The 18,043-nt window shown below is 45.0% G+C and overlaps 4 protein-coding genes and 1 long non-coding RNA gene across 8 annotated transcripts in view; 2 read left to right on the top strand and 3 right to left on the bottom strand.

The window, feature by feature from the left end:
- Nucleotides 1-2,668, bottom strand: part of LOC105699283 (dynein heavy chain 1, axonemal) — a 44,407-nt gene extending 41,739 nt beyond the window's left edge. Inside the window, exons 1-8 of the mRNA XM_023434124.1 lie at nucleotides 2,561-2,668; nucleotides 2,228-2,502; nucleotides 1,704-2,093; nucleotides 1,470-1,599; nucleotides 1,269-1,412; nucleotides 827-1,219; nucleotides 401-616; nucleotides 82-341 (exon numbers count right to left, since the gene is read on the bottom strand). Coding sequence (XP_023289892.1) covers nucleotides 82-341; nucleotides 401-616; nucleotides 827-1,219; nucleotides 1,269-1,412; nucleotides 1,470-1,599; nucleotides 1,704-2,093; nucleotides 2,228-2,502; nucleotides 2,561-2,668 — 1,916 coding nt within the window. The remainder of the gene's footprint in view (nucleotides 1-81; nucleotides 342-400; nucleotides 617-826; nucleotides 1,220-1,268; nucleotides 1,413-1,469; nucleotides 1,600-1,703; nucleotides 2,094-2,227; nucleotides 2,503-2,560) is intronic.
- Nucleotides 2,669-3,470: 802 nt separating this feature from the next.
- Nucleotides 3,471-10,142, top strand: LOC105699527 (probable phosphorylase b kinase regulatory subunit alpha). 4 transcript variants are annotated; one of them, XM_012424604.2, is made up of 15 exons: nucleotides 3,471-3,680; nucleotides 3,808-4,324; nucleotides 4,414-4,859; nucleotides 4,942-5,257; nucleotides 5,382-5,595; nucleotides 5,653-5,696; nucleotides 6,573-6,720; nucleotides 6,998-7,176; nucleotides 7,247-7,397; nucleotides 7,922-8,214; nucleotides 8,381-8,936; nucleotides 9,015-9,067; nucleotides 9,131-9,289; nucleotides 9,362-9,619; nucleotides 9,675-10,142. In XM_012424604.2, exons 2-15 carry the CDS (start codon nucleotides 3,842-3,844, stop codon nucleotides 9,900-9,902), a joined length of 3,528 nt encoding a protein of 1,175 aa, XP_012280027.1. In that variant the 5' UTR covers nucleotides 3,471-3,680; nucleotides 3,808-3,841; the 3' UTR covers nucleotides 9,903-10,142. The 4 variants fall into 4 exon arrangements, with proteins under 4 accessions (XP_012280027.1, XP_012280026.1, XP_012280028.1 ...); XM_012424603.2 differs by having other exon boundaries at nucleotides 5,653-5,762; XM_012424605.2 differs by lacking the exon at nucleotides 6,573-6,720 and adding an exon at nucleotides 5,875-6,022 and having other exon boundaries at nucleotides 3,472-3,680; nucleotides 5,653-5,762; nucleotides 7,994-8,214.
- LOC105699528 (39S ribosomal protein L28, mitochondrial) lies at nucleotides 10,143-11,760 on the bottom strand. The gene is made up of 6 exons (XM_012424606.2): nucleotides 11,548-11,760; nucleotides 11,233-11,396; nucleotides 10,833-11,091; nucleotides 10,618-10,761; nucleotides 10,358-10,542; nucleotides 10,143-10,286 (listed from the first exon to the last, which is right to left on the bottom strand). The coding sequence occupies exons 1-6, from the start codon at nucleotides 11,569-11,571 to the stop codon at nucleotides 10,232-10,234; spliced, it is 831 nt and encodes a 276-aa protein (XP_012280029.1). The 5' UTR covers nucleotides 11,572-11,760; the 3' UTR covers nucleotides 10,143-10,231.
- A 1,802-nt stretch (nucleotides 11,761-13,562) lies between these two features.
- On the top strand, nucleotides 13,563-14,874 carry LOC105699307 (muscle-specific protein 20). The gene is made up of 4 exons (XM_012424179.1): nucleotides 13,563-13,705; nucleotides 13,923-14,134; nucleotides 14,260-14,380; nucleotides 14,486-14,874. Exons 1-4 carry the CDS (start codon nucleotides 13,676-13,678, stop codon nucleotides 14,675-14,677), a joined length of 555 nt encoding a protein of 184 aa, XP_012279602.1. The 5' UTR covers nucleotides 13,563-13,675; the 3' UTR covers nucleotides 14,678-14,874.
- An 87-nt stretch (nucleotides 14,875-14,961) lies between these two features.
- On the bottom strand, nucleotides 14,962-16,060 carry LOC105699308. The gene is made up of 3 exons (XR_001104007.1): nucleotides 15,969-16,060; nucleotides 15,680-15,771; nucleotides 14,962-15,046 (listed from the first exon to the last, which is right to left on the bottom strand). It is a non-coding gene; the product is annotated as an uncharacterized LOC105699308 (long non-coding RNA).
- Between the last annotated feature and the right edge of the window lie 1,983 nt (nucleotides 16,061-18,043).

Raw genomic sequence — 18,043 nt, 5'->3', positions numbered from 1 at the left:
ACGACAAGCTTTCCTTATTCAATATTTGGGTCTTACGGAACGCCCCAATGATTGCGAATAATGAACCTAAAAGTGACTTACTCGACGTACTTCGCCACGTCGATTACGTACAAATCCAAGAACTTCTTGTACTCTTCGGCATATGCCTTCAATGGAATGATCGACTGTCGATAGGCTATCGATAATCGATTCCTGGCATCGCAAACCGCGTTCTCCAAGAGTCCTACCGAGCTCAAGTAAAGATCGTTCGGAAATTTCAAGCCAGTCAAGAGGAAAGGATGCACCTGTCTGACACGGTGGCAGGACTTCAGGGTATTGTCGAAGAGGTTGACGATGACTTTCTACGGAAAAAAGAAGTTTCTTCACGTGATTCCGTATCGAAAAATGGGAAAGCCAGTACCTCGAACTCGGAAGGCTCGGTGGAATAAAAAGCTCCCTGGTCGTTCATGAAAATCTCCAGGCTGAAAACTGGGTTGGAAGCCGGCTTGAATTGGGTATTTCGGAGGTCCTTGCCCCATTTGAAATCAGGACCGACATGCAAGGTGCACAATGCCGGGGTCTCGAGCATATTTACATAAAGAGCCATCGAGTTATCCACGAGGTTCCTCAAGGCGGTCTATGAACGAAGAAAAAGCTAAATAAACGGGAGGACATACAAGAGAAGGCGATATTATTTCAGGATGCCGCGACATTGGACAAAGGACGTGGTGAGTTCGAGAGGCCTGGATGACATCTCCGAGGAATCCTGCGATTCCTCCCGAATATTTTATCTAGAGGTAGGGAAAGAAAAGGATTATTTAGGCGAAGAGGAGATTTCCCAGCGGACCTGCATGCGCAACACGCCAAGATCCATGAACCTCTTCAGCTTCATCACGTCGTAGACCCCGTGGTCCTTTTGCTCCAGGTTGAACCAGCCCTTCCCTACGTCCCTGAGGCACATCCTGACCGATTGGGTGATCTTTTCCAGCCAAGGCTCCTTCAAGTACTTTATCAGAGTGCCACTGGTCTGATTCTGCTGGGCCTCGAACTCGAAGAGCACCAACGATTTCGTGGAGCTCTGCACGAAGAGGTTCATCCCGGACACCTTGAGACACTCCGAGACTATACAGGACATCGCCTCGTGGACTTCCGTCCTCACGTAGAGAGTCACCCAGTGGAAGTGATCCTTGACACCCTGGATAATAAATTCCAGAACGAGGGAAAATAAGATATGAGAAATCTGAACGTCCTGGAAATTGCACCTTGAAGTCCTTCATCCCGGTATCTACTGTTTCTTCTTTAAGGATGCGCGGTTCTTCGTCATCCGGCAACCAGGAGATGAAGCTGAAGACTTCGGGTTTGTCCCTTATCAGCTGTCTCCACCTAAGGTCACACATTGTGCGCCGATAGTCCAAAGAAATCTCCTCCACCACCTAATACGATATGGTATTTAGTAGTTCTTATGGTATTCGAGGTCTTCCTCAACCTACGGTGGATATTTTCTCGGGGGCGAACTGCAGCCTCCCTTGTCTCAATGCTGAAGAGAGGATCTTCTGCTTCTCTGACTCGCTGAAGAGCGGCATCCCTTCGACTCTCATGCAATCGAGATATAGATTATGTCTGGGAACCATCAACGATGGCATTAAAATTCTTATAAAAGTGCACGTTAAAAAAATTAATCAGGAATCTTGGCAGAGTTTCGCGCCTAACACATGCTAATATACGAGAATTTTTCAATGTACTTCTCCTTAAGGACCGGACTCATCCTCAGGACGAACCTAATGCAAGCTTCCGCTTTTCTCCTCTGATCCAGGGCAGCTTTGATCCTTTTCGCATGAGTCCTTGGATCCTCGGCGAAGAACCTGATGTATATCCTGGGCACCCTGAAGACCCTCTTAAACCCATCCAAGGTAAGTACGGACCATAATTTCGTCCCAGCATCGAAATCCGTGACCGCTGCATAACACCACTCGAAATGTTTATCCAAAGGATGCGCCTCTTTATCCTCTTCCTTGTCTTCCTCTTCTATCAGAGGTTTCTCAACGAAAACGGTGGCTGGAAGGGGATGACGAACTCCATCGATGGTACCAAGATCTGTCCAATCTTTCACGGTTCTAGGAAGAATTTCTTACAAGGATTTTTTTTACCGAAGGACATGGCCGATGCCAACGACGCTACCAGATATAAAAAAAATTATTTTGCCTTAATCAATTCATGTGTTCATTTATTTATGCATTTATCTATGAACCTGCAGTCGTGCTCTTCATCGTCAAAGATCTCCAGAGGCAGAAAACTCACGAAAGAGTTAAGTCCGAATTTTTCTTCATGGCTCGCGATTGTCCCCACGACTTCGACTGGCAAAAGGTCCCTAGATTTGACTCCTTCGTCCTTTAGAGCATCGTCCACTCGCAGATTTCGATAAATCCTCCTCCTTCGCTCCATTTCGACGTTTCTGGGGATTTGTTTCGGTGGCACGTAACGATCCATCTGGACTTTCGGAGCGAACGTCTCGGCTGGGAAGGACTATATATCGAAGAATTAATTCCAGCATTAAATTATCCTGCATCGTGAATTCCCTTACGATGGATCTATCCTGTGGAAAGGACATCCACCTTTCGGCGGCCCCTAGGAAATTCCCACGAGCCTCGGTCTTGAAATTTCTCATCGAGGCTGAATGATTTTCCGTCATGACTTCCCAAGCTAATTTCATTTTCCTCGGAGCTGCCTTCCAGAGATTTAATTTCGGCGTCACTGGATATTCCTTCGTCCCTATGAAATGAATATGTAAATTGTTGGCTAGGAACGAATGCCCATGTTCCTTGTATATACCTGTGATAATTTCGGAGTAATATCCTCGGTCGGGAACCGCAAGCTTTCCTGGCTCCCTCGCATCCATTATTACAAATCGGTAATGATTCCCGATTAAATTAAATCATTCCATTCGGCTGAAAGCTATCTAGGGTAATTGCTCGTAATTGTTCTCGATAAGAGCACGTGTGCGAAGCTGGCAAGCTGCGACAGTGTTTTGTGTGAATTATATACGAATGTCCTGTATATTTTGGATGCGAAATGGAAATCATTCCATAAAGTTGATATTAAGGTAGTATATATATAGAATGACCCTTTCATATCACCTTAATATTTTATAATAAAACTTTAACGTCGTATTAATTCGTATAAATTATTAGAAGGAAAGTTTCAGCCTCCTACTCTTGCTTTTGGTATTAAGAGACGATTAAAAGATGTATTTTTGTCGTTTAAAGGCTACAATAAAGTGAGATACAAGTGCAGACTTTAAACGTCAAGCTATTTCAGGTTAGGAATTCATTTCTATTTCGTGGATATAAATAGGTATGTATTTTCGCGAATTCTGGGGGGAAGGATGACTCTAAGAGGAAATTCCGGTAATTTTCCGGCATTTCATCATTCTTGACGTAATATGCCGCATTTGGAGCTTAGAAACGCCTTTCATAGTCGGAAATTCATTGATAGAAGAGCGCTTCCTTATCGACCGCGTCGTTGCCTCCTCGTTGGCTGCGTTTGACATTCGTTTCACATTGTACTCCCTTGAATCAAAACACGAAGTTGTTGGCGCTAATTCACTAAAATGAGCAACATCGAGCTCTGACGACTCGTTTTTCATGAGGCCAGGATATTCTAAGCTTGCCGTTTCGGCGTTTTCCTCGTAATAACGTCACAAGGTAAACCTAACCTCAATATACAAATATTGATGGGAATTGAGTGAAGTGCAAATGTAAGGGCACGTGTTAAATTCTTGTTTGGATTAATATGCGTCGTAGGATTAAAATAGAAATGATATCTTTTCAGATATTTCGAGAAGCTCAATCAGAGAAAAGTCAAAATGCGTAGCCGGAGTAATTCAGGCGTTCGCCTGGACTATTACCAGCGGATCGTGCACAAAATTATTATGAACCACCAGAATCCGGTGACTGGACTATTTCCTGCTAGCGCAGACAATGATCACGCTTGGGTACGAGACAATGTGTATTGTATCCTCGCTGTATGGGGCTTGTCGATGGCTTATAAGAAAATTGCAGATGCCGACGAGGACAGAGCAAAGACATACGAGCTCGAGCAGAGCTGCGTGAAGCTCATGAGAGGCTTGTTGATGGCCATGATGCAACAGAAAAATAATGTCGAAAGATTTAAATCCACTCAGAATCCTCACGATGCTCTGCACGCAAAGTATAGCTCGGTGAATGGACAGACGGTAGTAGGAGACGCCGACTGGGGACATTTACAGATCGATGCCACCTCTCTCTACTTATTGATTTTAGCACAAATGACTGCCTCGGGCCTTCAAATTGTCTTCAACTTGGATGAAGTACGAGTTGAATTTTGATAAGGTTTAGAGAAAAAACATCTTGACATTTCCATGGAAGTCTGATATTAAATATAGCACTCTGTTCGTAGGTAGCGTTCATTCAAAACCTGGTCTTCTACATCGAATCGGCCTACTGCACTCCAGATTATGGGATCTGGGAGAGAGGTGATAAAACGAATCATGGACTTCCAGAGCTCAATGCAAGCAGCATTGGAATGGCCAAGGCAGCTATGGAAGCAATGAACGAATTAGACTTATTTGGTGCCAGAGGCGGTCCTACGTCGGTGATACATGTCCTAGCAGATGAGGCACAAAAGTGCCAAGCCGTGCTGCAATCTATGCTACCGAGGGAATCCAACTCGAAGGAATTGGACAGTGGACTATTGTCTATAATTAGTTTCCCCGCATTCGCCGTTGATGAACCGAATTTAATTCAGCTCACACGAGAGGCTATTATTAAGAAATTGAGAGGTCGATATGGCTGCAAACGATTCCTGAGAGATGGCCATCGAACCCCAAAGGAAGACCCCAACAGGTACGCACTTGACGTTTCAAGAAATCCCTCTACAACAATCTACAACTAGAACCTTAATTTAATAATGGAAATTTTTTTCTAGATTGTACTATGAACCATGGGAGCTAAGAATGTTCGAAAACATCGAATGCGAGTGGCCGCTCTTTTTTTGCTACTTGGTACTCGACTATTGCTTTCAAGGCAACAAAGAAGCAGTCGCAGAGTATGCTTCCGAATTAGAAAGGATTACTATAAAAACTGACGATGGCATCAGACTGGTTCCAGAATTATATGCCGTGGCTTCGGAGAACGTGTCTGCGGAATACGCAGAGCCAGGAAGTCAGGAAAGGGAGGCTCTAGGAAGATGTCCCTTCATGTGGGCCCAGTCACTGTACCTTTTAGGAAAATTACTTCAGGAGGTAATACAACGATAATACCCACAAAATAGCATAAAAATATAAGTGATCCTATACTTCATCTTTAAGATAGCCAATGATAATACTAGCGCTTGTGTGTAACATAATCTCTTGTCACCCTTCCTAGGGCTTTCTAGCTGTCGGAGAGCTAGACCCATTGAATAGGCGTCTGTGTAGCGAAAAGAAACCCGACGTCGTCGTCCAGGTCGTCATCCTCGCAGAGGACGTCGAGATTCGAGAAAAAATAGCTCAACATGACATCCATGTTCAGACAATAGCTGAAGCAGCCCCGATAGAAGTACAACCTGCCAAAGTTCTCAGTCACTTGTACACCTATCTAGGTAAGCATCAATAAGGTGATCAGTCATCGATGGAACTAACAATGAAAAACTTTCCAGGTCGCAACAAGAAGCTAGGCCTGTCCGGCAGGAAGTCTAGAGACGTGGGTATCCTGAGCACGAGTAAATTGTACTCGTTACACGATAAAATATTCGCGTTCACTCCTCAGGTAACCCTCGAAAAAGCACCACTCTCTATCTCTTCATCTCTCTCTCGTCTACCGGTTCTACGCTCTTACTTTTCTTTTCTTATGTCACATATCTTACTCTACGAAACGCCAGCTGACAGACATGACCCGCTTCTACATCGCATCGGACTATGAGCTCATGATTGACATATTCAAAGGCGAAATTAATTTCTTGAAGTCTAGTTGGCAGAACATGTTAGGCCGGCCTCTCGTGGTCATGCCCCTCAAGAACGTTCACCTAGGTACGGTAACTCTTGAAGCCTAAGAGCCGTAGAGTTTTACCTCCATGACCCAACGGGGACCTGTCGTCCAACGATTTTTCACTGTCAAGCCATCTTGGTTCGCCTACAAGTGTCATTGAAAAAAGAATCGGAATATTTAATCTTAAATTTCTGTCAAGCCATGGAGTTACGAGTTTATGGCTTTTCAGGCTAGAACAAAGTTCACTCTTTTTTTTTCTCACTTTGTCTCCAGCTTTCCAAATTTATCTCCTGACGATTCTTACGACCTCACTGTCTCGTCTTTCTAACACGACTGCCTGCATGCGTGCGTGTGTCCACGTCGAATTTCCTCTCGAAAATGAAACGTTAATGGAACATCGCGAACCCTTTGTGTGAATGTTGAAGGATTAAAAAAAGAAAAAAAAAATGGAGAAGATTGGAAAGTCGACGTCGACCGATTTTCTCCATACGATTTTTTTGGACCTTCTAAATTGTACCATTCAATTACGTCGGAACTCAGAAGTTGATCGCTTATGTGTTCGGTGGTGTGCACGTATGTTGCATGTGTTAGAACTTTGATGCGGAGGAGTACTACACGACAAACGATGCAGCCCTCCTCGTCAACAATTTCACGACCAACTTGGCCTTCCTGACCATCAACTGGAAGCATATGCTCGGCAGGCCAACTATAACGCTCGTTGCTACTCATAATCATTTAGGTATGCCGATAAACGTAGGAAACACCCTAAAGAGCAAGTGTCAAGGCCCACTCCCTCTCTTCAAGGTTGCGTTTCAAACAAGTACATGAGCTTCACTTGAGCGCGTGATAAGAAACCTCAAGGAGCGCTCATGGGAAGACCTTGAAGACCTCTTCAGCTTAGCTAACTTGCCTAATTACCATTCTCCCTTAACGTGCCTCTAACGTGTAAAGTGAGAAAATGTGTTTAAAAGAGAAAATGATAAAGAAGCGCGAGTAATTCGACTTCTGTCTCCAAGATCAAGGAAAGATCCCGCTGGCCATGATCACGACGATGAAGAAGCTGAAGAGCGGCTATATCAACGGCACCAGGGTGTCCCTGGGGAACCTGAACGACTTCTTGAGCACGTCTTGCATCACGAATCTGAGTTTCCTGGGGAGCGCCGAGGACGGACGTCCCGACAGATTGAATCCTCAGGTTTGGATGAAGGAATTCATCTAATGATATCAGGTGACGAGTCTGAGAATGATAGGGTACCTTCATTCAGGTCCAGCAATATTTGGAGGAGCACTTGATGCGAGCTTTCCCCCATCGAACCGGGCTTTTGAACAGACCGGTGGTCCGCAGCGGAAGGAACCTGCGGAGAAGAATGTCCGTTAAGGGGGCGATCAAGAAGACGAGGTCCATAGCCGTGGAACGTGAGTACAAGATGCAGCCGCTCTGGTGTGTCTAATGGAAGGTGCCGCTAATCTAACAGTTTGATTGCATGTCGCCTAAAGAAGACCCTTATTCCGTTCGCGCGATCCGATACCGCACTCGCCGATCCTACCGCCCTCTGAGAACGTAAGTCTAACTAATGTACTCCAATCGCTCTAGTTTAATTAACGAGGCCTGATATTTCTCCATTTCTCTGGCTAGCCTTGAGAGCTTAACCCTTTTACTACAAAAGGCGCACATATGCGCCCAGTATTTGGCCCAGAATCATTTGAAATTATGCCACGTGAGGGTGGCCTTAAAATTAAAAAATCGTCCGGGAAGAAATTTAAAGAGTGCATTTTCATGGGTGTCGAGACCTTGCTTAGAGTCTTCGTGTTCTTGTGGGGATAATTTCTAACGATTACGATACAGAAAATTTGGAGAAAATTTATGTAAGCGATTGTAAGTAACTCCAGACGTGTGAAGGTAAAGAATCCTGATTAAGTCAATGTGTCGACGTTTCTAGCTGAAATTCTCGGGATGGCTGGAGAGGATCGGAGGCAGTCCACTGTACTGACTACAAATCCGTTTATCGAAGTGACAGACACTTCGTTGACGCCTAACTCGACCCAGCCAGTGTCCTCCGACAGGACCCCATCTCCTGCGGAGGACGTGCTACCTTGGCAGCAGAGCTCGAAGCCTCTGAGGAACAGGACTACCTCGGAAACCCAGTACGCCGACACCGAGGTCGAGGAACTCCTGGCCATGCTGAGGGAGACGGAAAGTCTGGAGGAACAGGGCGACATTCTGCAGTACTTGGTGTGTAAATGTACAACCAACGTACCGAAACGAATTGAAGCGTAGAAACGTTGACGTTAGGTACATTAAGTGCCTTTCGTGCATATGGTATTTAGCGCGAAGCTCTACCGGATTACTTGATTATATTGGTACTGTAAAGTTGATTGATTGATAACTTGATTTGTAGTTCGACTCGCAGGGCCTGTACTTCAATACAGGCATGCTGGAGGAGGGCCACCCGGTGCTGGTCAAGGACCTCCTCAAGGGCCTCTACGAGAAGGCCTGCCAGCAGAAGATGTGGGGCATCGTTCGACACACCGCAGGGATGCTGGGGAAAAGAGTCGAGGACCTGGCCAAGGCTGTGACGGATCTTCTTGTCAGACAGAAACAAGTCACCGTTGGCATGCCACCGATCAATGAGCACACCATCGTGGCTCCTCTTCCGGAGAATGAGCTTCGGTCCCTGATTCACCAGGCCTACGGAGATGACGAATCCACTGCCATGCTCACCCAAGAACTGCTGGTCTACCTGGCTATGTTTATCAGAACGGAGCCTCAGCTCTTCCTGGAGATGCTGAGACTCAGGGTCGGCCTCATCATCCAGGTCATGGCTACGGAGCTATCGAGAACCTTGATCTGCACCGGGGAAGAAGCCTCGGAGCACCTCTTGAATCTCTCCCCCTTCGAGATGAAGAATCTCCTGCATCACATCATGAGTGGCAAGGAGTTTGCCATCAGCAGTGGTGAGTTTCATTCCTTTTCTCATCCATGAAGAAACCTCTCACAACCTAACTAATCCTCCAATTCTTAAATCTTTCCAGTGGGGCGTGGAAACTTCTCCGTCATCAGCTGCAAGTCCAGCCGAGTCAGCAAGGTAGATCGATGGGTATTAATCTAGTTGGAGGCTCTTCATCTGGAATTCTTCTTATTTTTACAGAAATCTCAGATAGGTGGACTGTTGAGTCCCGACCAAACGGATGGAGTCGACTTAGAGCCCGATCGCCAGGGTCAGTGGTTAAGAAGACGTAGATTAGATGGTGCTTTGAACAGAGTGCCTAGAGACTTTTATCCCAGGGTGTGGCATGTTCTGGAAAGGGTAGGAATTCCATTCCTGTTTAATAGTACTCCAAGAAAGCCAAATAATACTTTATGTCTTTCCTAACCGTAGTGTCAGGGCTTGGCCATCGAAGGGAGAATTCTTCCGCAGAACCTAACCCAGGAGATGACTCCTGGGGAGCTGAAATTCGCCCTTGCTGTCGAGACCGTGCTCAACACCATTCCACAGCCAGAGTACCGACAACTGGTTGTCGAAGCCCTAATGGTACTAACTTTAGTCACGGAATACAATGTCGTAGCTTGTCTCGGAGGCTTAATCGCAGTGGAACACCTGGTGCATAAAGCCAATGCAATTTTCCTGGAGGACCAGGTAAGGAAATTCTCAATTAGAATATTTCAGGGCATTAAATTGACTTGGCTCGTAGATGAAAGTTGGAGGTGACGCTACCCTGTGTTGTGCGAAGCCAAAGGATCAGAGAGAAGTCACTGCGATGGGGAATCTACTCTGCGGTGGTGCTGCGTTCGTATGTCAGCATTTCTACGACAGCGCGCCTAGTGGTAGCTACGGAACGATGACGTACATAACAAGAGCCATAGCTTCCTTACTAAACTGCTTGCCGAAGGATGGCGATTTGGAATGTTCGATAACATAGGAAAGTTCAATTAGTCAAATGCGTGTCTTTAGTTGAATTGCACCAAAGCTCGATGTTGCTTGTACCTTTAGGTAATCGCGTTGGCCAGGCACGCCTTCGGATTAATATTCAATCCTGAGGACTGTTCACTGGGCAATTTCTTCAAAAGAGAACCCAACGGTAACGATATGTTGTGTATGCATCGTTGTACAAAGGATTCTTATATCATCGTAGGTCAGAATAAAGGTTTCCATAAAGGGAGCCATGGTTATCGGTTTATTCTCACAGCCCCGTGTTCACATACGTTTATATGTACAAAAGAAACAGCTGAACTAGTCGCGAAAACGTACTCACTGAGTCTTCGAACTTTTCGAAAAGGGGTTGAGCTTCGATATCCACGATTTACTGAAAAGGAAATTTCTTGTAAACCTCTCGAGTATAACGATCCTCATTCTGTGGAGTGGCCAATGACATACCTCGACTCTGCACTATCCCCTTTGGTGATGCCTTCCAATTTGTTTTCCTTAAGTTTTTGAATCAAATCAGATCTGAATTGTAGTTTAAGAGGCTGCGGTTTGTTCAACTCTGTTTTCTGAGTGACCCACTTCTTGCATGCTTCCGGGTACGACAGGCCGTACCATTCGATTTCTTCTCTCGTATACTAAATTTACATTTAATGCCGATTATCATTTATGGAGCTGCAACGTGTATGTTTAATAAAACGTCTGTTACTCACAGCTGATAAATATTGCCGATACTTTGTGTATATTTCTTCTTGCTTTTCTGGCTCTTCTTGGTAAAGGTTTTTATCGGCCAAAGCTATAAGGATTTGTCTTTTGATTTTTAGAGCAAGCAACGACTTTAAATCACACGCAGGCGTCTGTAAGTCAAGATGCAGATGTCCAGTGGCGAATTCTCAATATTCTTAAGCATCGATAATCTATTATATACCTTTAGCAAGTAGTGATCTAAACCATAATTCTCGTGAATTAACTGAAGGGCCCTCTCCGTCGCGTTGGTACGCGTGTACATGTTTAACACTTCGCTATAGATAACGGTCCTTCTAAGAGAGGGAACCCAGAAATGAGGAACTCTTCTCCTCTTTGGTTTTCGCTTTTGAAAGCCCTGAACGACTCCCTCTCCACCCCATATTCCTTCGTCTTGCTCCTTAGGATACTGCACTAGAAGCGGAACATTCTGCACCGGAACCCTAAACATCATATCGTATTCCAAAGATTCCCATAAATTAATTCGCTCTTTCACCTACTGAACTACACGATACGAAAATTGCATTTTACATTGTACGAAAGCCGGAAATATAAAGAAACCAGCGGAAACCCTGAAAACTTACACTTGTCCCGATCGCTCATCTATTTTCCAATTCCCTTGTTCCTCGATATAATGAACCGCGGTTGGTTTCTGCATTTTCCATTCTTTCCAAAATTTCTTATACGCCTCAGGTAATTCCAAACCGATGCCGGAAGTCCAGCGTGTCGGTTTTTTAAAGTAGTACAACTGCCAAAGAAAGATGAATCCATATATTCACTACTGTGAATGGGAATGAGAAGAAAATGCAAAGTCCTATAGAGGTTAGGATACGCAGTATGATGATCTTATTCGATCTAAATTAGAGATCAACGGCTCAGAAGTAAGATAATAATATTACCGACTGTCCTTTAGCAGCGGCCATAATTTCTCTCAAATTGTTATAAGTTGTTATTCAAGATCCACCTTAAAAACAAACTCGACAATCCTTCTAAAAAATACTCATCCTCCTTTCCTCTACTTTACTTAGGCATGGAGTATCGAAACTCAAGAGATGGGTCACCTCGTCAGTGAGTGAAAACAAAGACAAGCGTCTCCGCGAAGAAAATGATAAATGAAGAAATTCCTGACGAGATTATGTAAATAAAATACCCTAAATAATTTACGTAGATCTTTACAGATAACAGAGATGAGTTGGGAGACTGCTCACGGGCTGGGTCGCGCAATCGCGTTCTATGTTACCCTCGGTACAGAATGCAGGCAAATTATGCACTTGCCACCTAATGCCCCCCAATGGTGGCCCATCTCAGGAACCCTCCTCGTTTCTGCTCCCAACTCATATCTGTGATAACAAACATCCTTTGACATCTCTTACCAGCAAGTCCAGCAAGCTCTGTCGCTCATGCGGCAACCAATGATGACTTAAAAAAAAAAATAGATCCTGTTGCGATCCACCTAAGCCTGGAAAGGGGCACAAAAGAGCAGGCAAAAGCGTAATGCGTAAGTAAGGCATGCGTAACTTCGCATTACAGTAGATACCCCGGTCGATGAATCTCGGTAAAATTCTGGAGTGCCTCTCAGAGTATGAAATTACTCCCGGCTCGCGCCCAGATGTTTGCGGTAAATTTAAACCTGACTCAGTGCCCGGTTATGCTTGCGGTAAATATTCTCATCGTATTATCAATTTAATGCAACGTTACGCGAACACGAGTCGAGTGTCCCCAGGTGAGTTAGGCGCTCGCAGATCTGATTATCTTACTGGGTGCAATGCGCCCGAAGGATCACGTGGGGTCGACTGTTACTAGAACGGTCTAACAGATTTCCGACAAACCTATGTCAAATAATCAGATATAAAATAAAAAAAGGCGCGGCAATTTTCAGTCAACGTTTTCTACCTTAAATTAATGACGAAATCTATCACGTCGATTCGACAGGATTGTATGTTCAATCGGTGTAATATATTTCTTTCTCCTTCCGCTCAATTGTATAAAGTGTATAAAAAAGAAACTCGGGTGTACGTTTTCAAAAGTGGATCGCGGTAGTTATAACCTGGCCTATATACCACGGCCTATTTAAAGAACGTCTTTAACACAGAATTCACGCTTCTCCTCTCTTCATCTTCGAGTATGACCATGAAGGTCTCTTCATTTTTAGAAGTTCAGTCAAGCATCTCTTGGATTCGGGACATCTCTCACAGCACTTTCCAGAAATACGCGGAGCAGCTCGCGAACGTCCTCATTGAAGATCAGCGACCATTCGAGTATTAATTATTTAACGGAGCGACAGAAAAATTGGAATCCTTCTTCCTTCTTTCTGGAGTTCGCATTGTCACTTCTTCAGCCGAAATATCTCGCGCGTATATTTTTCGCGCATCGCTTTGAAATTCGACAAATTTTTTATTTTCACATTGAAAAAAAATACAAACGAAGAAAATTCGATGTTTATTATTACATATGGTTACGCATGTTATACTTATGTTCCTGTCGGTGTTCTTATATATTTCTACCTTAGGTAGTAAAATATCCTTCGGGAAGGTACGGTCATTGTAACATAAACGTAAAGAATAATAATAGGTCTTATATGTAAACGAGCTGTCTGGCCATTGGTGGTTCTGTCGAAACTAATGGTGCCAAACCATTGTTTCCGCAATTACATAAGTTTAGAGTAACGAGGGTTATCTTAAGTGTGCCTAGTCTCGTTGCTTGTCAACGACGTTATCATCCGAAGCTTTGGCCGGGAACGCCGTTCTTCGTGCGTCTTTTCGGCGAGTTTCCACCCAGTGATAAGGGACGTCCGCAATTAAGGCGGGCCTGGCCGCTGCACATAGGCTGGAGATCTCAGAGTTATTGAAATTCCTGCCGAGGAAATGAATAATCAGCTAATATTAGAATCGAAAATCGTGGAGAGACGGTGCTCACCCAGTTGGACAGATCGGAGGCGTGGGCTGGACGAGTTGCGTTGCGTACGGGGTATAAGAGCCGTTGGCAAGCCGCCCCGAACACTTTGCTTCTCCACTTCACAAGGCAAGGATGGCTCTTGAGCGTCAAGTTCGCGCTAAGGTACGCTCCCCCATTCTAAAAGACTAAAGAAAAAATATTTACTCACGTTTAGAGTCATCTAACCCTTAACAACCATGCACACAGACACGTGGAAAAAATACCGTAAATGATTGATTTCGCCGATGCCACTCTCATATAGCCTTAGAGTTGCATTGAAATTTTCTGTTAAGGAAGGATAAATCCAACTTGTTGAGCTTACACTGTTTCTTCTTTGCAGATCGCGGGTAAACGCGACCCCCAGCAAGAGAAGGAGGCCCAGGAATGGATCGAAACGGTCCTTGGGAAGAAATTCCCAGCTGGTGAGCAGTTCGAGGATGTGATCCGGGATGGCCAGGTCCTTTGCCACCTCATGAACAAGATCGCTCCAGGATCCGTACCTAAAATCAACACCAGCGGTGGTCAGTTCAAGATGATGGAGAACATCAACCAGTAAGTTGTAATTTTTAAATTGGCTCCAATCAAGAAATCTCTGCAGGAATAAATGAATCGTTTCGAGGAGTTTCCTTCGCTTTTAAAATAGTTTCACCTGTTACCTGAATTTCCTTGGTCCTCAGGTTCCAGAAGGCGTTGAAAGAGTATGGCGTGGCTGATGTCGACGTCTTCCAAACGGTCGACTTATGGGAAAAGAAAGACATATCCCAAGTCGTGACCACTCTGTTCGCCCTGGGACGCACGGTACGTGGGAGATGATTAAAATCCCGATTCCTCCAATATCTGTTGTCCTGTAAATGTTATTCCATTATTAATGGCTGGTCTCATGTTCGATGTTTTCCGTTACAGACGTACAAGCATCCCGAATGGACTGGACCTTACCTGGGGCCGAAACCCTCCGATGAATGCAAACGTGATTTCTCCGAAGAGCAGCTTCGAGCTGGCCAATCCGTGATCGGTCTTCAGGCCGGCTCCAACAAAGGCGCCACTCAATCAGGACAAAGCATCGGCGCTACTCGTAAAATCCTCCTCGGAAAGTAATCCTCTCCATCTGCGGGGCCAGTTCGTTAATTTATATTTTGTATATGTAAATATATCGATATTTATTTCGTCTTTTATATATGCATTGCACGAACCGTCGTCGTGCGCGCGCACCGCCTAGGTTATCTGTCCAACATCCAGCGTGAAGTGTATATCAGGACATCCGATCCAATAAAATGGTCCAAAGTTCTGTAAAACGTGTCTTGAGCATACAGAAAATTCAGGGTACACCGGAAATCAAAAGTAAAGTCCTATCGTACTCACAAGGATTCTTTGAACGTCGGCAGAAACGAGACGAATGGCGCGGGCGGCGTTGCTTACGTTTAATCGCGTTCAACGTAAATATCTCCGTATAAAAGGTCCTTTCTCCTGAAAAGGAATGTACAATAAATGTTAAAGGATCAAATAATAGTGGGTATTCGTACGCGTGTGGCGTTATTTCTCTCGTTTTGAGGAATTTCTTTAATAAAGTGGACGCTTTGTCAAATCCAATATGGCGGAACGTCGGAGGGACTTTCTGCTCGATTGGGAAGAGACAAGGCGACATTGATGCCCGTGAAATGGGGCATTTAGGCGAGAGTCGATTCCATTCAAGTCAGGTGGCACTGCCAAGTGTAAAATAACATTTACGTCGGTGATGATCGAGTGGAAGCAAACAGGACGGAAATAGGAAGTGCGGCTGGACGGGCGGGTAAGCCATGGCCTTGTACCGGTTCCCCGAGACCGCGACAAAACTGGTAACGCGGGCACGCGAGGGACTATTTTTGGGCCCCCGAAATGCCCGGCAATCGATGGTGCCATCCGCACTGTTGCTGGCTCGGGTTTCACAATACCCGCCCCGCTAAATTTGAATTTTACGCGCCGCTTTTGTGGATCGCGTTCGACTTCCGCGGTTTGGAGCGAAGCAACGCCATCTCGACGCGGCAGCTCGAAACTCTACCAGGAATCTCTCTCTAACGATAAGAATAATTGAAGCTACAAAGTAGAATCGGTAAAACAGACCTCTACACTAAAAATAAGCTTGCAGTGCCGTGATGCATCGACGTGAATAACTGGAACTACTCGTAGAAGTTGGCGGTAGGTAACGCAACCACCTGAAATTAAAGTGGTCATACATTTTTTCAGATTATGACTGAAAAAAATTCATCAAGGTATTCCGAAGCGTTTTCGATCATGGCGTCATGAAGGTGGACGTCGAAATTCTGAATTTCGTAACCGGGATCCAAATTGCAAGGTACTCGAATATAAATTAATGAAATTCTAGGGAAATAGTATGTGGCTTGTTAGTTACCTTAATTGTTACAGCTATCTGGTCTCCTCTAATTAGATACGGTTTTAAGGAGACCCTTCAAAGGGGACTAACCAGCTCGCCAATTATTCTGGAATTTTTTCCTTCGAGCACGTGCACCAACCTGTGGGCGACGTGATTTGTTACTGCAAATGAGTCACCGGACACTGATGTGTACATTCTTCCTAGAGACATTTGCCAAGAAACCTGCTGATTTATTTAACTTTACCGAGACTGTGTCGGTCCCGGTGTGGTCAAATCTACCGGATGAATCAGAAATCGCGATACAGTAGTGCGTCTTGTTAATATGTGGCATTCCTTTTCAGGTTGCACCGAAGAATTCGGGGGACTAGATCGTAGTTGTCAAAATCGTCAGGCATCGTCATCGAGCATCGAAGACATTATTAAGGCGCCCACTTAGACATCTTCGGAATAACCCATGACGCGGATTTCTTTTGTCAAGCCGGCCAGTCGAGTCGCCGAAATTCGCCGCGGTATCGCAAGAGATATTTCCGCGTTTACCTTGGGAATTATTCGTCATCATTTAACTATGACTGCGAAAAACTGGGCCACTTGCCTAGTTTCGCAGCATCCACTCTACGATTGGCCGCCCTACGGTTACTAAACGCTAAAACGCGGACACTGTACAATGGAAACGGTTGCACTGTTAAAAATGTCGATGTCTCACACATTACAGATGCATAAAAAAAATTAGAAACAGCGACATTAAACATAGAAACGAAACAAATGTTACGATATCCGTACATATGGAATGTGAATTTGCAATGCAATAGACCATTTCTTTCGAGTTATCCTTGCGTCAGGTCAGGGAGCGGATTGTTGGCGATTATTGGCTCCTTTGTCGGGCAAATTTGTTGGAACGCGAGTCTCTTGGTAGACACTCTGGCGAGCACGACTGTTAACAGCGGTACATACACGCAACAAGCCAAGTTGTTCGCACTTAGCGTAAACAATGTCTAAAATTTAACAGATAAACCGGCGACAGAGATAATTTAGAGCGGCATGAATTTTCCCCTAAGTAATTTTTAGGGTCGCTCGATTTCCCCGCAAGACCGTGCCTCACTGTCTCGGGACCTCGCACCCACGTAAATAGTTTTACAAATGCTGACGACCCGAAGATACGCCGAAAAATACGCCGTATTTTCGGACACCCGCCCAACATTCGACATTGCGTCGCGGTGAATTTCGAATTCCTCGAATTGAAAAAAAAAGAGGAGAAAGAGATCAAAGAAAAAAAAACACCCCCTCCAGGTCGCACGGCCGACAAGACGCGGAAGATGTACCGGGGGTAAACAATTCATAAATCAGCATGCAAGCAGTGCCAAAAATCGCAGCAAAGCGAGTCCCCTTTAAGGGAAAAATCGTAGATGATTTTTTTTAAGTACAGAGAATGGAAGGGACGGGGTATCTACTTTCGTGGAATTTTGGAACAAATCGGCCACATCAAGGACGCGAGTTAAATATAAAATCTGTCGTTAGCTCTTGACGGTGCCCATGGAGGTCTTCGCGGTTTGTGGAGAAAAGAGGCAAATTTTTGGATGGTAGAAGGATTTCACGATTGCCTGTTTCTTCAGGACCCTTGGTTTTCGATGATCGCGTTATTCTTTACGTTCTTCGTCTTCGGGATAGGGAATTAAATGCCCAATCTGTGAAGCCCTTCGTTGCCCTGCAAATCCAAGATGGCCGCCCGCGGCCGAAGCGACGCTCTGAGTCAACGCAAGTGTCTCGAGGGCGTCTGCTAGTCACATGCTAAATTTGGTTACCTTAGGATCGGGATTGTATTACGCGCGTGGGATATACTAATATTTCGGGTGCCGAGGTAACTGGGCCATCCTCTATATCTATTCCATGCTTCGGCGCTTCCTCAAAACCACCGACGCCGAAGAGATGGCCCTCCTTCGGAACGCGCTGATTTATGGACCCTGGATTGCCAGGAAAATCAAAGCGTAGAACAAAAGAATGCATACCTCAAGGAATAGTCAATTCTAAGAAACACAAACCAAGACCGTCATTTGTCGAGGGCCTCACTCTTCCAGGGACGCCGCGGCATAGGGACA

This window comes from Orussus abietinus, unplaced genomic scaffold (genome assembly GCF_000612105.2).
Source record: "Orussus abietinus isolate OABI.00-Male unplaced genomic scaffold, Oabi_2.0 scaffold8, whole genome shotgun sequence".
NCBI lineage: Eukaryota > Metazoa > Arthropoda > Insecta > Hymenoptera > Orussidae > Orussus > Orussus abietinus.
This window is presented reverse-complemented; position numbering and strand designations above follow the sequence as displayed.

Coding starts and splice junctions, on each gene's coding strand:
- LOC105699527 (XM_012424603.2), top strand. CDS start 3,842: ATGCGTAGCCGGAGTAATTCAGGCGTTCGCCTGGACTATTACCAGCGG. Junction 7,177..7,246: donor CCGACAGATTGAATCCTCAG/GTTTGGATGAAG, acceptor ACCTTCATTCAG/GTCCAGCAATATTTGGAGGA. Junction 9,290..9,361: donor TGTGGCATGTTCTGGAAAGG/GTAGGAATTCCA, acceptor TCCTAACCGTAG/TGTCAGGGCTTGGCCATCGA.
- LOC105699528 (XM_012424606.2), bottom strand. CDS start 11,571: ATGGCCGCTGCTAAAGGACAGTCG. Junction 10,543..10,617: donor ATCGGCAATATTTATCAGCT/GTGAGTAACAGA, acceptor ATGTAAATTTAG/TATACGAGAGAAGAAATCGA. Junction 10,287..10,357: donor GGGGATAGTGCAGAGTCGAG/GTATGTCATTGG, acceptor TTTCCTTTTCAG/TAAATCGTGGATATCGAAGC.
- LOC105699307 (XM_012424179.1), top strand. CDS start 13,676: ATGGCTCTTGAGCGTCAAGTTCGCGCTAAG. Junction 13,706..13,922: donor AGCGTCAAGTTCGCGCTAAG/GTACGCTCCCCC, acceptor TCTTCTTTGCAG/ATCGCGGGTAAACGCGACCC. Junction 14,381..14,485: donor TGTTCGCCCTGGGACGCACG/GTACGTGGGAGA, acceptor TTTCCGTTACAG/ACGTACAAGCATCCCGAATG.